Raw genomic sequence first — 18167 nt, 5'->3', positions numbered from 1 at the left:
TATAATTATGAAAGAAAATATTAACAAATGAAATCTCAGCTTTTGACAAATTAAAATATGGATTAATGAAGTTAATAAATTAAATATTTCTACCTGTAGATAGTTTTAAATCCAAATCGCATTTTTTGGTAATTCGTTTTTATTGCATTTCTTGTTTTAATTGGGTTTCAAACTGCCAACAGTTAGACGTTTTTTTTTCTCCTCCTCTTTGGCCCTACGATGCATTTTCGCCTGATTGCTCTGCTTTAACGGGTTTTCAGGGAGGAAAGCTGACAGAACACGACTATCAGGCTCCAAGTCGCTTTAATAAGTTTTATATGGGGGTCTCAGTGTCCGCTCATATGAATGCGTTTTAAATCAAATCACAGATGCACTTTTATTCAGCCGGTTAAAATAGCAGAACAAAACCGTCTTTAGAAATAAAGCTTTTTCTTTTTTTTTTTTTAATTCCACTGGGCTTTTTTTGAAGGCGAGAGAAGGGAAGGAGAGAAAGGCCGAGGGGCGCCTCCTCTGCAGCTGAGGGTGACAGTTAGTTCATGGTTAACAGGATCAGGAGCGCACGGCTCAGGCCGCACACTTCTCCTGTGCGCACTGAGCTGCGGCTGTGCGCAATGAATGAAGCCTGAGCAAAAAGAGTGATATTTAACACATCTGTTAAAGCGTTTTGATAGCAGAAATCCCTTTAAGACATTATTCCATGACGAGGGCCAGATTGAGTGTTGAGAATCCTATGAAACCCTAAAACTGATTTACATTTGAGATGGTGGTGCTCATGTCTGCAAGTAAAAATGTACATTTAACAATAAATCCGCTGAGTCGTTCTGTTGCTGTTGGGAAATAGTTTGAAATCATTTTTTTTATCTACTTAGTTTTGCAGCACTGAAAATAGTATAAAAGAATAATTTAGCATTTTTATCCTGCATAACAGAAGGACATCCTGAAATGAAAAGAAAAATATCTTTGTAAGAAGTCATTAAAAGTGCCAGAATAATGCGTGAATCTAAAGATTGCGCTTTAATTAGGCTGCTTGCTTCTGCCAAACAAAACAAATTGAAAGGAAAGTGGCCAACATGCAAAATTGATGACTGAGCCTCTTTTGTGGTCGCTACATTGTGTATTGCTCGCTTATGAAGTCTAATGCAATCATAAATTGCGTCCTCCGGCCAATCAGCGGCCCGGGGGATGCGGCATGAAAGCGACCCATGTGGAGAACTTTGTAGAGCCCCATTGTTGCGGCTGTCAGCCCCGAGAGGAGGGCCGGGGGGGCCGGCTGCTATAAAGCTCCTCTCCCCAGAGTGAGGAAACCAGAGGAGTTAGCAGCCATTCACACGACCGAGTCTCTCCCAGCTGACACGAGGAGTATTTCACACTGAACTTTTTCCAAGCCGGGACCATGATGATCCCAAGTGTCATCGCGCCTCCAGCCCTCTACCCGGGGCTGTACCGGCCCGCCGCCGCGCTGCCGCTGCACCAGACGCTGCCGTCCGCCTTCCCGACGCACTCCAGCTTCCTCGTGGAGGACCTGCTCCGGATAAGCCGCCCCGCCGCTGCCGCCTTCATAAACCGGACTGTCCCGTCAGCCAACGCCTCTCTGCCCACCGCCACCACCACCGTGTCCTTCAGCGGTGCGCCTGCGGAACGCGCATTGGCCACGACTGCGGTGACGCGCGAATCGTGCTCGCCCAAAACGTCGGTGCCGAGCAGCAAGGACCCGAGCTTTCTCAAGTTTGGAGTGAGCGCCATCCTCGCACCCTCACCAAAGATCGGTGAGTAGATAGACTTCAATGTGTTTCCACCTTAAGATAGATGGACTTTATTTCTCCTACACTGATGAATTGTACATGTATTTTTCTGCTCCAGGCATGTTTCTAACTTGTGCTGTTCCTCCACAGCGTCCTCACCCCCCACAGTTCACAGTCTGCACTCCAAGACCTTCCCTGTCCCTTGCTTTGACGGAACCTTTCACCCCATATTCAGGACGCCTTATTTACCAGGTAGGCGCAACTTTTACGCACAGCTTCTTTAGAGATGCCTCTCTTCAGCCTTTAGAATCCTGCCTGTACTAATTGCATTTAAATGTAAAACACTTTCACCCCCGGTCATATATTTTAACTGAAATAGAAGCAGAAAAGGGACAACCAGCGAGAAAAGAAGAAATCACTGTCTTATTAATGGGGACCGCTGGCTCTGGCCCCTGCCCGGACCCACCCACCACCTAATTAACCAATTATCCCAAATCGTCACGCTCTGAATTTGAGGCGGGATGGCGAGTTATAGTCCCCCCTGCTTCCCATTGGGGGGCGTTTTGGCATTTCCCCGGCCCCGCGTTTTCCCACAGCGCGCGGGGGGCCACTGGGCCGCTGTGGCGGGCAACAAAGCCCTGCAGCACCGTGACCAATTTGGTCAGCTCCCACCGGGCGAACCACCCACATACCCCGGAGAGTGACTTTTACCAGGCGGGCCAAAGGCGTGAACCAGTCATGCACTAATTTCCCTATTAGGCGCTATTGAGAGTTTTCAATATTCTCACAAGACCACATAGTGCGTCGTTGTTCCTGATTCTGCTGCGGCCACAGGGCAGCTACAGTCAGGAGGAAGTCCAGTCAGCAGAGATGGAAAGTCTCCGGCACAGTGAGATTTTTAAGCAAAGTTTTAAAAATCCCAGCTGCACTCAAAGCGTCCCAGCTGGGGAGAGTTTTTCCCTGCGCGGCCCATAGGATAGGTTACCACTGACCTCCAATCCGCACTCTCTCTGTGCCTTAAACGCTCCTCTATTCTCCAGCCGGGCCAATCAACGAGTTGAGATAAAGAATAATCTCTTACAAAAGTCTATAAAGTCGCTAGTCCATGCTTTCATTCAGTCAAATCATAATAGAGATGGAGTCTTTTCATGGGCTCAGCTGAATGCCTCAACAAAACAACTCCAGCGTCCTGAATAGCTTTTCGTGTTCATTTAATGAAAATGATTTGAGGGCACGAAGAAAAAAAATGCGCCATTCCCCTCCACTCTTCACTCCCCCCTCTGGGCATCAGTATTCTGGTATGCAGTTGTGTTTAGTTTGAAAGTGTAAATCTCCTTTTGTTGCGATAATATATGGCCTTCGCCGCCTGTCCAGAGTCTTTTCTACGTTAGTTCATTACTACACAATTACCGTTCACGGTTTATTAACTCCTCTATCCGCCCTCACAGGGTTCCTTAAAGGATATGCTACCTCTTTACCATACCAATGCGGTTGGGGACCGGCCAATGTGCTAATTAGTCACCTCGTGCCATTTCACTCAAAACGGAGACGTATTGCACAGTTCCAAAAGGGGAAAACTTCCAATAATAATCGAGTGAAAACTATAGTCTTAAAAGGAATCAGTATATTCATAGAGAATCTGGAGCCTCTTTGGTGTCTTAAGTTTGGATTTAAAACCCATTAAGATTTTCCAACTTGACTATTTGTGGCTGAATGTTGTTTGTGTAACAGCTTCTAATTTTTTGTCCGTTTTTGCTTTATAGCATCTTCATCCGTTGTTCCCATCCCCGGGACCTTTTCGTGGCCCCTGGCAGCCAGAGGGAAACCCCGGAGAGGGATGCTGAGGAGGGCAGTGTTCTCCGACGTACAGCGCAAAGCTTTGGAGAAGATGTTCCAGAAACAGAAATACATCAGCAAGCCCGACAGGAAGAAGCTGGCATCTAAACTGGGCCTAAAAGACTCGCAGGTAAAACTTGTTCAGACGCTCCCAGAATGTTCAACAGGTCGTGCGTAATTTGCGCGTAAAGACACCATTACGCATTCCATTACGGATTCCATTACGTCTAAAATTTTTTCACTCACCGCTTTCTTCTCGTCTGCAGGTGAAAATCTGGTTTCAGAACCGGCGGATGAAGTGGAGGAACTCAAAGGAAAGAGAGCTGTTGTCATCTGGTGGATGCCGCGAGCAGACGCTGCCCACTAAAGCCAATCCGCACCCGGACCTCAGCGACGTGGGCAAGAAGTCCTCAGCCGAGGAAGAGGAGGAGGAGGAGGAAGAGGAGTTCGGGAGAGAGAGGATGAGGGCGGCAGGGTCCAGTATCTCCTCTCCCTCTCTCTCCAGTAAGCACTCGGACTTCTCAGAGTCAGATGAAGAAGAAATAACAGTATCTTAATTTATTTTATAAAGCAAATATAGAGATATAACCCGTGATTTGTTTTTACGAGACTGTGACCAGATTTGTAAGAAGCTGCCGCCCTGAAACAAGAACCCATAAATGTCACTGTTCAAAAAAACAACACAAATTTCACTTAAGTTTGTAGCTTCATCGGTGCATGCGCACTGGACAGGATCTGCTTCTGACACAGTTTGCTGTTTTGCACAGCTTTGTTCAATTGTACAGTATTTTGTACAATTTTGTATGGAAATTTTATGCCAAGAATATTGAGTTACTTTTACCTTGACATTGAATAGAGTTGTTTATTGAAAAAAAGTAGCTATTCCGTTAATAATTTATATGAATTTGTTTAATAAGTATGTTGTATTATGTGCTGTATATATGTTTATTTCACACGTTTTGTACAAATACCAAATAAAACTGTAAACATTCCAAGTGATGTGCACGTGGCTGTTTGAAGAAAATAACAGTTTGACAAAATTCAGTCATAAATAATCATTAATTTTATTGAATCACAATAACTTAAGACTAGTACAGTGATATCAGATTAAATTCTCCGAGCCCTGGACAGACCAGCGATGACAAACCGCATCGATCTGCTCTGATGTAAAGAGACTGTACACAAAATACTCCTTTTCAAGTACTGTAACAAATCGGCTAGAAAAAGTCATCAAAATGCTGCGAGATAATCAACTATTTACACAGTTATGTTACATATAAAAAATGTACATGGCTAAGAAGGCTAAACATTCATTGAGTTTGTGAGTAATAAAATGTCAAATGCTTGGACGACATCCGCACCTCTCTGAGCAGGCTTTAACACAGACAAACAGAGTCAGTCTCTTTGTGCTTACAGGGACAGTAGCAGGAGATCCTTTTATCAAACACACACATGGACAAAGAACATTGGCCACAAAACTCTTCACAAATCTGGTTCCATGCTGTACGTCTCTAGGCAGTACTGCTCGACTTTTGGCTTCCACTTGAAGATCAGAATGAATGTTGCATAGGATCGGTGACAGAAACACTGAAAGCGATGGAAGCCGTGCTAGACTACAAGACCCCGGCTTTAAATGCCCACCCGCCCGCCCTTTACCAAAAGGCAGGCTCACAACAAAGTACCTTTTATAACTTTAACCTCTGATTAATTATATCACTATAAACAAAGCAGCATATACACTAGCTTTCACTTAATTAGTTCAACGTGTTTGTTATGACGGTTCTGTTCATCAATCATCACATAATCAAAACAGACAAGAAGCGCGGCAAAAGCACAGTTATAGGATGGGGATGAGGTATAAAATCTTCTTCAACTTTCCCTCATCCGATCAACCTGCAACAAGTTCTGATTTCGAGCACCAAAACAAAATCACATCTAAATGGTTTTCTTTGCCGCTAGTGGTCCACATATTTACACCATCGTCCCAGCACCTGGTGGGTCATGCATGCATACAACTTAATTTGAAACCCAAAGCTTCTCATTCACATCTCTTCAATCCCACGGCATTGGTGATTGATATGATGAGAGGTCAACGGTGAGTCGACTCGGAGCCCTGTCAAGTTTACAGCCATTTAGACTTAAAAAAAAGAGAATCGACTAATGCACATAATCTGTTAGAAAAGAGTAAGGCATTGTTTGTTAGGATTCAGTCCAGCACCAAAGGGGGTTTGTGCTACAACAGCCTGCTTGGGTCAATGTGCATGGAGATATCGAGGGATTATTAGGGGGTCAAAGCAAGTGGTAGAGGCGTTATTAGTGACATTACATAGGATGCTACAACACACAGGACATTATCTCAAACACTGTCAGAGTTTAAAAGGACAAATCAAGCCACAGTGAATGCTAATTTCCCAGTTTGCAGGACTTCAAAGATATTCTATGGATTAGATTTTGGATAAAGTTGACAAGCTTTTTTGTACGTGTTCAACTAATAAAACTTATGCACTGTGCTTCATTTCAAAGGAACTACTTGGAGGGAAAAACGTTAGGAAGGATTGTGGTGAGTATTTTTGGTTCCACTGACCAAGTTTGTCTCCTTAATTCAGATTCGTTTCCCCCTTAGGCTTACACATTGTCACAGTGTTGACTACAGTGTTTTCTGACTTCCTTGTTACTATGTTTTGCATTATAGATTTGCAGATAGAAGCTCAGTTTCACAAAGCAGGTTTAGTGAAAACTGAGAATTAGTTGAGTCAGATTTCAAGGAATGAAAATTGAGGTTTTCCGTATCACAGTGAGTTCAGCTTAACTCTGAGGCAACACTGTCATGCCAACCTGCTCGCTTGCAGATTTTCATTCCCTGGTGATCATCTGTTGGGGCGTTTTTTTTCTGCACAATTGATCATTTATCGGAACTTATTTGTAGCCCTTATAATGTTCATATGATACATTGTGATCATGATCTAATTTCAAAACAAATTGTGTTGCAGCTTGTTTTTGTGAGCTAATAATAGCTATTTTTAATAACTCAACTAACTGTTGTCACTTGTTCTGAAACCAAAAGCTGTGAGTTTGACAGCTCAGAATTAATAAACGCAGAGTTCAGGTTTAAAACTCAGTTTGTTGATCAAATGATTTTACCTCAAACACTGTAAAAGCCTTTTTGTGAGATCAAGGACTTTAAATGCACTTTGTAAATTGCATTTGTAAAATTAACTACAGCTTTTTTTTTCAGCAAATCTGACTACTGTCTGTTCATCCAATAAAAATAAGTATTTTTTGTTAATGTTATTCCACTTAATTTCAAAGGGGGCATTTGGGGGTACAACTGTGAGGAAGGATAAAACCACTGAGGACCCCTGATGAAAAGTACAACCAAAATGAGAAAAAAAGCCTTAGCAGGAATTGTAGTAAGTATTTCTGGTCCAAGTAATGAAGCTTTTCTCCTTAGATTTTTTTTTCTTACAGTCTTAGATATTGTCACGATGTTTGTTAATTTCCTTGCTACCATATTTAATTAGGGTTTTTGCAGATAGAAACCCACCAGCTCTCATCTTTTTGTCCACCAAAACTATGTTGTAGCAGCTCTTTTTATCACTACTGTCTTGGCTTTGACACATTGTAATTTGTAAAGTTTGGGATGTAAAACTGAGGATTTCTCTGAGAAGTTGTGTTTCTGTTGTCAGACTTAACATTCACTTTGGCTCGATTCATCCTCCAGCAATCACACAGGCAACTTCAGCCATATGAGGTGGACGAGGAGCAGAAAGCGGCTGGCTGGCCGTTCATCCATCCAACCTGCAGCAGCACTAAGTGTTTCTCAGGAGGTGGTAGCAGGGCTTGTATCGCCATCTGCAGGCAGCTCCGGCTCACTGCAGCCGGAGTTTTGTGGTCTGATGAGCTGGTGTGATGCTGTGGCTCAGGGTAGAATGGAGGACTCCTGGCTGGTGTTTCAGTCAACGGATGGCTGGTGATGATGGTGATGATGGTGATGATGGTGATGATGGTGATGATGACGCCTCACCAACAGGGACAGGCTGTGTGCTTTTATTCTGTCTGGCTCCTGAGAGTGGAGCTGCGGGCCACAGCGGTGAAAAAAACAAACAAAAAACAGCGCAGTGCAGAAGAAGTAGAAACTTTTGTTGCCCGTTTACTGAAATGCAATTTTAACCGTCTTATTTTGACTTCTTTTTTATGTATTTGGGTTACCTGCACCCAAATTAAGTTGGCTGGATTTTGTGGCATGAAATTATACTCTGTGAGAAAAGTTTTTTATAAAAATGTTCTCTCTCTTTTTTTTTTTCCCCATAAAACAGATCCCAGTGGTGCGTTTTGAGGCATCACAAGGTGGACTCCAGTGATGTGTCCAGGATATCGTCCTGGTGGCTGTTGCTGTTGGAGTCGCTGTCGTAGCTCTGAGGGCTCGACGACGTCGCCGCCTCCTTCAGACGCATCAGCATGTTCATCTGTCGGCAGAAAAACAAGCGTGAGTCTGATTGAGCTTTACACCTCAGAGACAGAAGCTGCAAATGTTCAAAGACAGTGCGGGTAAGAAGTTTTGGACCTTATTTGACTTGTAAAATTATTACGATCGGTTCTTGGACAAAAAAAAAATCCAAACAAAAAGTAACTCAAAGCCCACTAACTAGTTTGGTTTCTTTTAATTGTGGCTATATGAGCTATTTATCCATAGTCAGTGTTTGACCTGCAGTAGAACATAGAAGCTAAACAACATGTATTTTAACCACCTAAATAATCTGTATTGCTTCACATGCACAGAATATTTAACTATTTTTGTTGCTGTACTTTAATGTCTTCAAAACCACCAAACTCCATTGACAAAAACAGTAATTTTACAGTGTAGAAAACAGGATTTCCTGTGCTATCACTGCCTCTTATATTTAGTTTCTTGCATTATAGTGTGACCTTGATGTTTTATCATGCTAGTTCACATCCAAACTAACATGTTAAAACACCAAAATCACTCAATAATAGATCATAAATTTCTGTCTTCTACTGTGTAAAATTACTGTTTTTGTCAAAGGATTCTGGTGGCAAGGAAATGGTGATATATCTGCTTAATTTCCCAGCTGAAAATCGCTGTCTGACGGCAAGTTAAACCTGTAAAAATAATCTAAATATAACGTACTCTTAAAATTATCTACATTTTTAAGTGGCTTAAATACACTTGTTGCTGATCTAGTCCACAGCAGTTTACTGCTTATCTTCTGTGCTGGTTTCCCATTTTGTTTCTGCCAACTGTAGATAAATACATCATTAAACTGCACTTTTAAAAACCTGGGACTATCCCTTTGAGCTCTATAGAGACCTTGGTAGCTAAGGAAGAGGCTGTAAGTTAATGGACCTTGAGTTAAGATATATTTATGTCACGTTTTTATTTCTCCATAACAGTTAATTTTCAGTTTTTCCCCATCCTACACTTCAGAGATCTGACAAATAACAGGTGTTTTGAGTTTAATTTCAATGCTGTAGGAGATGCATTAAATTTGTGCACAGCTGAGCGGCCCTATTCGTCCATCTGTTACTGTTATTCTACACTTATTCATGTGTATTCCTGCTCACCAGTGGGTCTGCGTCACTGTCGCTCTGTGGTGGCTCTTTCCTGACTCCCTCTCTGGGGGCAGAGTATCCATCGAAGCCCACGTCCTCCGGGCGGAGCTGCAGCAGCGGAGGCCAGTCGCCTGGAGGAGGCGTAGCTGACCAGGGGTAGGAGTCAATCACCCAGGCAGCCGGATCCTCCCAGGCAGCCCTGCGGCCGTAAAGCTAAACATAGATGTTCACAAGTTAGAACAGTGAAACATAGAGGTTGGAGCAGTTGTTCTCCGAGGTTGTGGGTAATATTTTTAAGGACTGTCTGTGTTAATTTGCACAAGTACTGAAAAAAAGCAGCTCTAGGAAAGAGAAAAATAAGTTTAAATGTTGATGACGGCCAGCAAAAGTGAAACCTGCTACAGATGAGTTTAAAACAAACTAGCAAACTATGAGGGGAGAAAATAGTGATAAGAAATGAACGTGATTTTATTGAAACCACACAAAAGAAAAGAGACTGGACATATGGTCAACAAATATCAGTGTAGATTTTACATCTTCTGAGCTGAAAGCAGCCTTTTGAAATTACAGATGCGTTGAGGTGGTATTTTCTATTTTTTTTTTTTGTGGAATTCCAGCTTGGCTTAAAGGAGAATTCTGATTTATTCTAACCAGGCAATTTCCATTCAAAGAAAGGTCAGTGATTCTAATCAATGAGTTTTTATCAGCTGCAGAGAACATTTTCTCATAGTCTGCCAGCTTTGTTCATATGCAGCCTTGGATATGTAAAAGGAAAAGAAACAAAGTGACTGGAACTGATACACAAAACAGTATTCCAGTGTGTCCTGTGCATGTTTGAGGTCATACACGAGACAATGGAAGTCACAATAACCATATTAATGGAAAACGCACGAGGATGAATGTATCTAAATCACCCTTTAAACTGTATTTGTTCTAAAAATAATATGATTATTAAAAATCACAATTCTAAATCTGAAGTAACGCATGTTTTTCAGGTAGCTTCACCGTGCTGCTGTTTGGCTGATGAGAAACCAGCTCCCCCTGACTCTCCCACAGATGCTGCGTTTCGGTAATTAGCTGCTGCCTAATTAAATCAGACACTAATCACACACAGATTAGGGGACAAATTGAATTCATTTCTCTTTGATGAACATAACCCCGGTCGTTTGAGGGCAAATCTGATCAGTTCTGTAATTCTCAGACTCAAGAAAATCACAGATCTGGACCACAAACAAAAATCTAATCAGCTCTTTGACCAGAACTTGACCTGTCAAGTGATTCCTGACGAACAGAAGAACCAGCTGTGTGTGTTTTTTTTTTACCTGCAGTCCCTCCCGTACCGCCTCCAGCATGTATGGGATGATGGAGTAGTTCCACAGATCGGTGAACCAAACCCTGGATCCCTCCACATCCATGGGACACGACAGGAACAGACGAGGTCCTGCATGTCACAGAGCAGACAGGTAAAAACCTACTTCTACACAGGCTTTTTTTAAACCCGTCTTTCTTCACTCGGGCCTACCGATGGTGACGTCGGAGGAGCTGTGCGTCTCCAGGAAGCGGTTCAGGTGATGCCAAACCCGCGGCACCCAGTCGATGATCTTCACCAGCTCCATGTTGCGCGTCCGGCTGCCGATCTCCGTCTCGATCAGCTTCCTCCTCAGGTAGCGACCGAGGAATCCTTTAACCGGCTCCATGTGGTTGGCACAAAGCACCCACCTGATCACAGAACACACAGGTACATAAGCACTCCAAAAAAAAGGTAAAATATTCCCTCAGATTAACTAAAAAAAAAAAAAATCTAGAGAGCAGTTTACCTGAAGTTGTGGTGAAGCTGCAGATTTGGGGCAGATGACGTAGCCTGGCTCATGGTGCCGATAATGTAGGGGCTGAAAGGAGAAAATAATAGTTACTACTTGGTCTTGGTAGAAAATAACAGTTCATTTAGTCATCGGTGCATCAAAGGACAACTGCTGAGAGGGTTTTACTTTGCTTGGCATAATCTCATACATCTCCTGATGGAGCTTTCAGACAGAACATGCCACCAAGGTGCTCTGAAAAACAATATTTCTAATGACTTTTACTGCAACACTTTCTGCATTGTGCAATATGTATGTGCAGCACAGCGAGTTCTAATTAGTTTAACTTTAACCACCGTAATCTGACAAATATTTGCAGGGAAAATGGAAACAACAAAACAGAATTCCTTGCATTATAACACAAGTTTGCTTATGTTTGACAGAGGGAGGAAAGCCCAACCTTTAATTCAGGTTTCCATCCAAACAGGTATGTTTGGTGAGTTAGCAGTTAGATAGCTTGTTGTAGGCAGATAATATGTGTAAACAGAGCTGAGGCTTGTTATGTGTTCCCCCTCAACAGCTTTATAGGCCTATTAAAGGTTCCTAATTAAGATAAGGAGGTATAATTGTCCTGATGTAGTGAGACATTCCCATGAGAAGTTTTGAAAGCTACAACTATTTTGCTATGATTCTTTCAGTTGAAAATATCTGGCGTTAAAAAGTGAAACTGCCCTAATTTACATATTTAAAAAACAAAACAAAAACTGCAAATTGTCAGTCTTTATTAATGTTGTGTATTCAAACCTTCATTTTTAACTGACGGATGTGAGTGTGAGTAAACTGACCAGTGCTGGTAGTTGCAGTTGAAGAGGCCATTGAAGATTTCTCCCAGGCTGCTGACGTGGTGCAGGTTGTCCAGAATGACCACCAGAGGGCGGTCTGATCCTGGAACACTGCTGCACTGCTCAGCCAGACCCGACAGGTACTGACGCAGCTCCTGAAAACACAACACAAAAGATTAGTTTACGCTTTATGTTCTCTGAGAAACTGAGTTTTCTTCACAAAACCACTTTGTCTAGACGACTGAAGGCCAGCCTTGAGTTCTTTGTTATGATGATCTTATTGGGGCTCAAATTTGACATTTTCTATTGACAATAACCATAAGAAGAGGAAAAATTAAAAAAGATTGTATCAACATTAAAAAAGTAACTTTGTGCAAAAAAATTCAATGTAAAAATGCTTCTTAAAAGAGCATTTCCTATTTCAGTGACAGAAGTATTGCACAAATATCGACTAAATTGTCAAAAATCAACATTGTTTAAGGAGGTTATCCCTCACAATGTGATTTCATTGGTTCCCCAGATTCTGACCCACAGAAAACCTACCCAGGAATTAGTCTGATTCTTACTTCAGTAACTGACAAAATGTGCTGCACATTCCTTGCATGTCACCATGTTTTTTTTTTTAACATTCTGACATGAAAGTCAACACTTTGACTTTTAGAAACATACATGCATATATGGTAAATGATTACTCAGCTTTATACATGATTTGTATCATTTTTAAAACATATAATTTATTTGAATTTTACAAGCTTTAATTTACTGAACAGTTAGTAAGTAGGTACCTGCTAAAAGTACTAATGACTCTCATTTCAGGTATAAAAACTGGATTTGCAATTTATTGCTAAATATAACAGAATTAAATTCAATGTATACAAGAGTCCATGTTGATGTTAAATTTCAGCTTTAGATACAGAAAAGACTAATTGAAATACTTCCTCCAAGACTTAATGCCAATCTTATTTTTTGTTTACTAAAAGGCATTTCTAGGCCTTTGTTTCTGCTAAAGTCTATAAAGTTGTTCAAGCAACCACTAAAACTTTAACAGGTGTAGGCTTGTAAAATACAGTAAGTGTGCTCACCTTGCTGGACTTGTGGTCCACATTGAAAGTGACGACAGCGTTTGGCGTCAGAGGTCGAGCCTCCAGCAGCAGCAGGTATCGAGACAGCTGATTGGCCAGGTAGGTCTTTCCTGTTCCACTGGGTCCCGATAGAATCACTCGTCTGTGTTCCTTCAGCAGCGACACGTAGCGCTGCAGCATCGGCTTCGGGATCAGAGTGTTGAACACCAGAGAGTCCACATTTTCACTGCTCACACCTGGATAAACACACACATTTATATCTAATGAGGTAACAGTGGAAAGATCTTAAAGTTTTATTAACTAAGTTTTTATAGTATTGACTCACGGTGAGAATTTTTTGAGGACTGCTTTTATATTCCTTGCAATAACTCTGATCTAGTGGTTCTTGTGCTGGTGCCGGTCCAATTATAATACGCATGTAGTTTAGAAAAACACTTTGGGAAAGAGAGATGATGTGATACTTAATATAATGCATTTTTCCTTATTTTTCATTTTAAAAGGCTGAACTCCCCATCTGCATCATCTGTCCTTTCCATAGTATCCCCAGTGTGTTTTAGTAAAAACCTGCTATTATAATGAATTTGATTTAAAGTGTTCAGCATATTAGAATTGGACTGGACCAACACACCAACTGTTCATATGGATCAGAAATATAGTAAAGCATAATGTGGGGGATGCAAATCAAAAAAATCTCACCCTGACCCACGCAGGGCTTCATTCAAACTAGAAAAATCATTCAAATTTAGTGAATCAAGTCCTGAAACTGCAGCAAAGCTCCGTTTTTGATAAGTCAGTTGATATAAGAGTTAAAATGTTCAATTTGCAAAGTTGGTGCCAAAAAAAGAGTAACTGATACACAGAGTTTCCGTTGAGATTGATTTTTGTGGAAAACTTTAGTATCTGCGTTGTCCTCCTTTAATTCATTGCATGTCCCATGATGCATTTTACAACAAATGTTTAGGTGCTCTGTCAAAACCTCCAAAAGTTCATTTGAGACATTAAAGCAATGGGCTGATAAATAATTTGGCCAAAAGATCAAAAACAAAAAAAGGTATTTTAGATGCAACTGCTAAGTTTTCTTCTGTTGCTGAATCTCTGTGGGTGTAGTTATTGATCAGTTACTGGATGTGATGGCATTTCTTTTCAGTCCTGAGGCTCTGGTACCTTTGAGCTGGATGTTGATGGTGTTGTCCCCCACCAGGTACCCGCAGGGCAGCAGCTCGGGCGTGTGGGCGGCGCTGGGGGTGCTAGGTCGATGGATTTCTCCGATGTTGTAACCCTGAACGCTGTCTGAGCTCAGACCCAGCTGGCTCACCGGGTCCACGTGGGTGATGTACTCCTGTAAGAGACAAAGTTCAGCATTTAGCAGCTTTTTATGGACTCCGATTTTGTCCTTCTACTTAGTTTCTTAAGACGATTGCATCTAATGTAACCTAGTGTTCTAAATGAAAATTGTTTTGCTTTAACAGATGTGAAATGTCACTGTTACGAGTGAATCTGGCAAGCTAGAGTGTCTACCTTAAAAAGACGTCTGACCACTCCGTCAAGGACATCCCACTTAGTTTTCCCACTCACACCGATGCAACCGATCAGGAAATGACGAGTTCGGCCCTCCTGTGTCGAAGAAACGTCGTCTTTTTAGCCACCAAAAAGCTAAAACATCTTAAATAGTTTTACTTATGTCTTTTCAAACATGTCTCACCTCTCCCCACTTTCTGTCCTCATCCAGGCTGACGACGATTTTCACGTGTCGTCCCTCCTTTCTCATCCCTCCCTCGCCGCCAGTGTCGTCCAGCAGCATATCTGATGGGAAGATAGGGCAAAAGTTTCCTTGTAATCCGCTGTCAGTGTTACACAATGATCACAATCATGAATTCTGATGGGAAATAGTTCAGTTAAATCAATTCCATGTGTTTCCTTTAAGAAAATGTCTGTGCAGAAAGCTGTCGGACACATAAATCATCTATTTATTGAAAGAAAATATCCTATTTCTGTCTAAACTGGTCTCATACTGTCAGACAGAAAGTCTATGATCCATTTATGAAGAACATTCAGCTGCTAATTTAATGTTTCAGGAACTGTGTAGCTCCTAAGTCATCTGCTGTCTTACCTAGGCTGGTGGACTCGCTGGTGGTGAGGTTGAGGCTGTGCTGGGAGAGTCCAGGTCCGGGTCCAGGGTTCTGGCTGTGGGTGTGAGGGGGAGGAGAGGATGATATGGAGGCCTGGGAGCCTGTCCTGCTGCCCTGGTTCTCCAGCTTCAGACGGTCATTCTCCGCCTTCAGCTTCTCGATCTCCAGCTGCAGAAAAACACCCCAGAAGGAAAATAAACCGACATGTAGGTTGTGTCAGCCTTTTCCAGGAACATGCATGCATCGTCTCTAAAAGTGTTGCCACAGAGCTTTAACACTTCTGCCATTTAAACATCTTAAATTACTCAGGTTGAGAAGGCTAAAACTCTTTTTTTTCATATTTATGCTAAAATTGAGATCAGAAATGTCTCAGTTACTGACGATTTCTACTCAAAGGAAGCAATATAGCAGGTATTTTGTACAATCTGTGCTTCAGAACAGATATTTCTTTTACTGAGAATGTATATTGGTGTGTATCTGCAGACCTGCATGCGGTTCATGGCCTCCCGGAGCTGGTCCAGCTGATGTGCAGAGCTGAGAGCCTCCAGCCGGATGTCGGTCAGTTTCATCTCCTTCTCCCTGAGCTCACTGCGAAGCTGCATCACCGTCTCGGCCTCACTGTCCAAACACTCCGACAATCTGTACGCACACAATACACTTTCAAGACATGTCATACTGTAGTCTGAGCAGAGTTTTGTAGTATAGAATGAGTAACTTTAAATGCAGATGCTGAGCTGAACTCACAGTGTGTTGGAGTGTGTGTTCCTCAGCATGTGTCCGGTGCCAGAGGTTCCATTGTGAGGCAGTTTCGGTGAAGACGGCAGCGACGAGTCCGTCATCTCCTCGATGTCGGAGTGAGACGAGGCCGATTTGGGAGATTTCTTCTTGCTGAACGCTTGTTTGAAAGAGCTTCTCAGCTGCAGGTGGAAAACAGACACAAACATGGAGAGACGGTGAGCAGGAGAGATTCGTAAAACCACAGCTGGGAGGAAGAGGAGGAGTGCTGAAGGAAAACAGCTGTGAAAAAGTGCAAGTGAGTAACAGGGAGAAAAGGAATTATGGATAGACTGTCTTATGACTGACTCAGAGCTACAACTGAAGGTGACAGGATTTATACTTACGGCTCATGTCCATATTTGTTAGATATTTTGAGTTTAAAGGAAAAATCCACAGTGAAAATGTATCACTCTTTCTCATCACTATTTTATGACTTCTGATGTTGCTGCTTTAACCTTCTGAACCCCGAAACCCACCAGCAACTTTGAAAGGCAAGCTGTCCTTAATCATAATCTTTGGATTTTTAACTTTACTATAGAACTAATCATGTGTGACATGGACTTCTGTCAGGAAAATTAATTAAATCGAAGCTAAAAATCATGATATTGCGTTAAAATCCATTAATTCTACTATTATTAGTAGCACCTGTAGACACTGAAAAATGTTGTACATGCTGATTACAGTTGTTTTCAAATTGGTGAAATATGTAATCAAAGACATTTAGTCTTTGTTGTTTTCTTTTATAATGACTTTTCTCTGCTTCTAGCTGTGGTTGTCCTGTTCCTTGAGAGGTGCAGGACTTTATATCGCAGCGAAAAATGATCCCACAGTGAGTAAAAGGAATTCAGAGGGTTAAGAAGTGGTGTCTTTTATTTTGTTGAACTTATATTCCTCAGACTTCCTCTTCACTTTGTGTGTCTTTAAAAAGTTTTAAGGAAAATACAATCTCTAATACTAATCCCTGTCTTCTGTCAGTATTTCCAGGTGGACTTTTCCTTTAAAGAGCGAGCTCAAGTGTCATAAGAGCAGTTATCAGGGAGAGGAAAAGGTACTACCACTGGAAGCAGGAAGGAAGAAAAAGGAGTGAGGTTAGTAACCTAGAAAAGGTGCAGGGGTTAGGCTTCTTTGTCTCTTTCACACAGAGCACCACTCTTACCTCATACACCTGCCACATGAAGCGAAGCAGAGGAAGACAGAGAGACAAAACAGCACATGTTCACATGGGTTTGGGTGCGTTAATGGAGGGACACAGATTAAACTGCACAGCATGAAGGTTCTTTCATCATCCACTATATACTGTGCAAACACACGCAGCCCCTATACACTGAGTGTTATACACAGTGTGAGCAGCACCTGCATGGAGGAGCCTGCTGTGGGGTCTCATCCACACAAACACTGACACACAGGAGGGTGTTTATTATCACTGCCACCTAAAGCGGGAAACACGAGCCCATGTCTTTTAACACAGCACCGCACAACTTGACCTAAAACCTGACAACACAGGGAGAGGATACAGGCTGCTAACAGACGGTGTGAGTCTACGGGAAGACAGAGAGGAAATAAAAAGAGTAGCGTACGTCGTCATCATCATGTCTGACTTGTCCTCCGGTGCATAAAAAAGTCTTTTAACAACACAATGGAAAAACGTTCAGTTGTATGTGAATGTAGGATGTTTAGTTGTGTAGTTACATGCAGATCTAGTGTCACAAAAAATGATATTAAGGCTATGAACTACCCAGGAAGAACTGATTTGGTGATTTTCAGGTCAAAACATGATTCTACAACCAATTTAAAATTGAATGTGATATTTTTTTGATCTGCAAATCATCAAATCACTCATTACTTGGTTTCAACATGACTAAGTCTAATAAATGTTGTGTGTTAACCTTTTCCCCAGTGAAAGATGCCTAAAAGAGAGAAATGTGACACAAATAAACACACAAATGTAGAGACAAAGACAACAAACCTCCTGTCTTGACATCTATTATAGTTAAATTCTGCTCATCTTACCCAGTTCTTCTTGTTCTTCTTCTTGTTTTTGGCATCAGCGTCCATGTTGGAGCCCACGCTGGAGTGGCTGGTTGCACTGGCGACGCTGCTGACGCTGTCGGAGGAGTGCTGCCTCCTGATGCGAAGGTCCGGCGGCTGATTCTGCTGCTGCTGTTGTTGTGGACTGCCGTTAGTGCCAGCTGAGGAGAAAATGCATGTTTGTCATATTAGGACTTATACGGTGTCTATTAAATATCATTTCCATTAAATCCCAAGTGATCAGTGTTGTCTATGTCTTGTTTTTGCTACAAAAACAAAATTTGCAGAAAATTTTGCTTTTTCCAGAGTAGTCGAGGCTGTTCAGATTTTCCACCAACTAAGTTTTTTAATATTAACTTTT

General features: G+C 41.9%; 2 protein-coding genes and 1 long non-coding RNA gene across 17 annotated transcripts in view; 2 read left to right on the top strand and 1 right to left on the bottom strand.

Moving 5' to 3' along the window:
* The first annotated feature begins 1290 nt into the window (after nucleotides 1-1290).
* dbx1a (developing brain homeobox 1a) lies at nucleotides 1291-4569 on the top strand. Its single transcript, XM_023266080.3, has 4 exons — nucleotides 1291-1766; nucleotides 1893-1994; nucleotides 3506-3708; nucleotides 3845-4569. The coding sequence occupies exons 1-4, from the start codon at nucleotides 1394-1396 to the stop codon at nucleotides 4133-4135; spliced, it is 969 nt and encodes a 322-aa protein (XP_023121848.1). The 5' UTR covers nucleotides 1291-1393; the 3' UTR covers nucleotides 4136-4569.
* A 49-nt stretch (nucleotides 4570-4618) lies between these two features.
* nav2a (neuron navigator 2a) overlaps nucleotides 4619-18167 on the bottom strand; it is a 299433-nt gene continuing 285884 nt past the window's right edge. For all 15 annotated transcript variants that reach the window (XM_055004563.1, XM_035946341.2, XM_055004401.1 and 12 more), the window contains 14 exons: nucleotides 17789-17967; nucleotides 15746-15918; nucleotides 15487-15640; nucleotides 14983-15169; nucleotides 14575-14675; nucleotides 14391-14486; nucleotides 14037-14211; nucleotides 12873-13108; nucleotides 11794-11945; nucleotides 10967-11038; nucleotides 10672-10868; nucleotides 10472-10590; nucleotides 9162-9362; nucleotides 4619-8044 (listed from right to left, as the gene is read on the bottom strand). In XM_055004563.1, the coding sequence (XP_054860538.1) occupies nucleotides 7919-8044; nucleotides 9162-9362; nucleotides 10472-10590; nucleotides 10672-10868; nucleotides 10967-11038; nucleotides 11794-11945; nucleotides 12873-13108; nucleotides 14037-14211; nucleotides 14391-14486; nucleotides 14575-14675; nucleotides 14983-15169; nucleotides 15487-15640; nucleotides 15746-15918; nucleotides 17789-17967 (2168 nt within the window). In that variant the 3' untranslated portion in view covers nucleotides 4619-7918. The remainder of the gene's footprint in view (nucleotides 8045-9161; nucleotides 9363-10471; nucleotides 10591-10671; nucleotides 10869-10966; nucleotides 11039-11793; nucleotides 11946-12872; nucleotides 13109-14036; nucleotides 14212-14390; nucleotides 14487-14574; nucleotides 14676-14982; nucleotides 15170-15486; nucleotides 15641-15745; nucleotides 15919-17788; nucleotides 17968-18167) is intronic.
* LOC118470012 (uncharacterized) lies at nucleotides 15068-18049 on the top strand. Its single transcript, XR_004847008.2, has 5 exons — nucleotides 15068-15207; nucleotides 15485-16034; nucleotides 16545-16607; nucleotides 16754-16866; nucleotides 17827-18049. It is a non-coding gene; the product is annotated as an uncharacterized LOC118470012 (long non-coding RNA).

This window comes from Amphiprion ocellaris, chromosome 1 (assembly GCF_022539595.1).
Source record: "Amphiprion ocellaris isolate individual 3 ecotype Okinawa chromosome 1, ASM2253959v1, whole genome shotgun sequence".
Classification (NCBI taxonomy): Eukaryota; Metazoa; Chordata; class Actinopteri; family Pomacentridae; genus Amphiprion; species Amphiprion ocellaris.
This window is presented reverse-complemented; position numbering and strand designations above follow the sequence as displayed.

Coding starts and splice junctions, on each gene's coding strand:
- dbx1a (XM_023266080.3), top strand. CDS start 1,394: ATGATGATCCCAAGTGTCATCGCGCCTCCAGCCCTCTACCCGGGGCTG. Junction 1,767..1,892: donor CGCACCCTCACCAAAGATCG/GTGAGTAGATAG, acceptor GTTCCTCCACAG/CGTCCTCACCCCCCACAGTT. Junction 3,709..3,844: donor TGGGCCTAAAAGACTCGCAG/GTAAAACTTGTT, acceptor TCTCGTCTGCAG/GTGAAAATCTGGTTTCAGAA.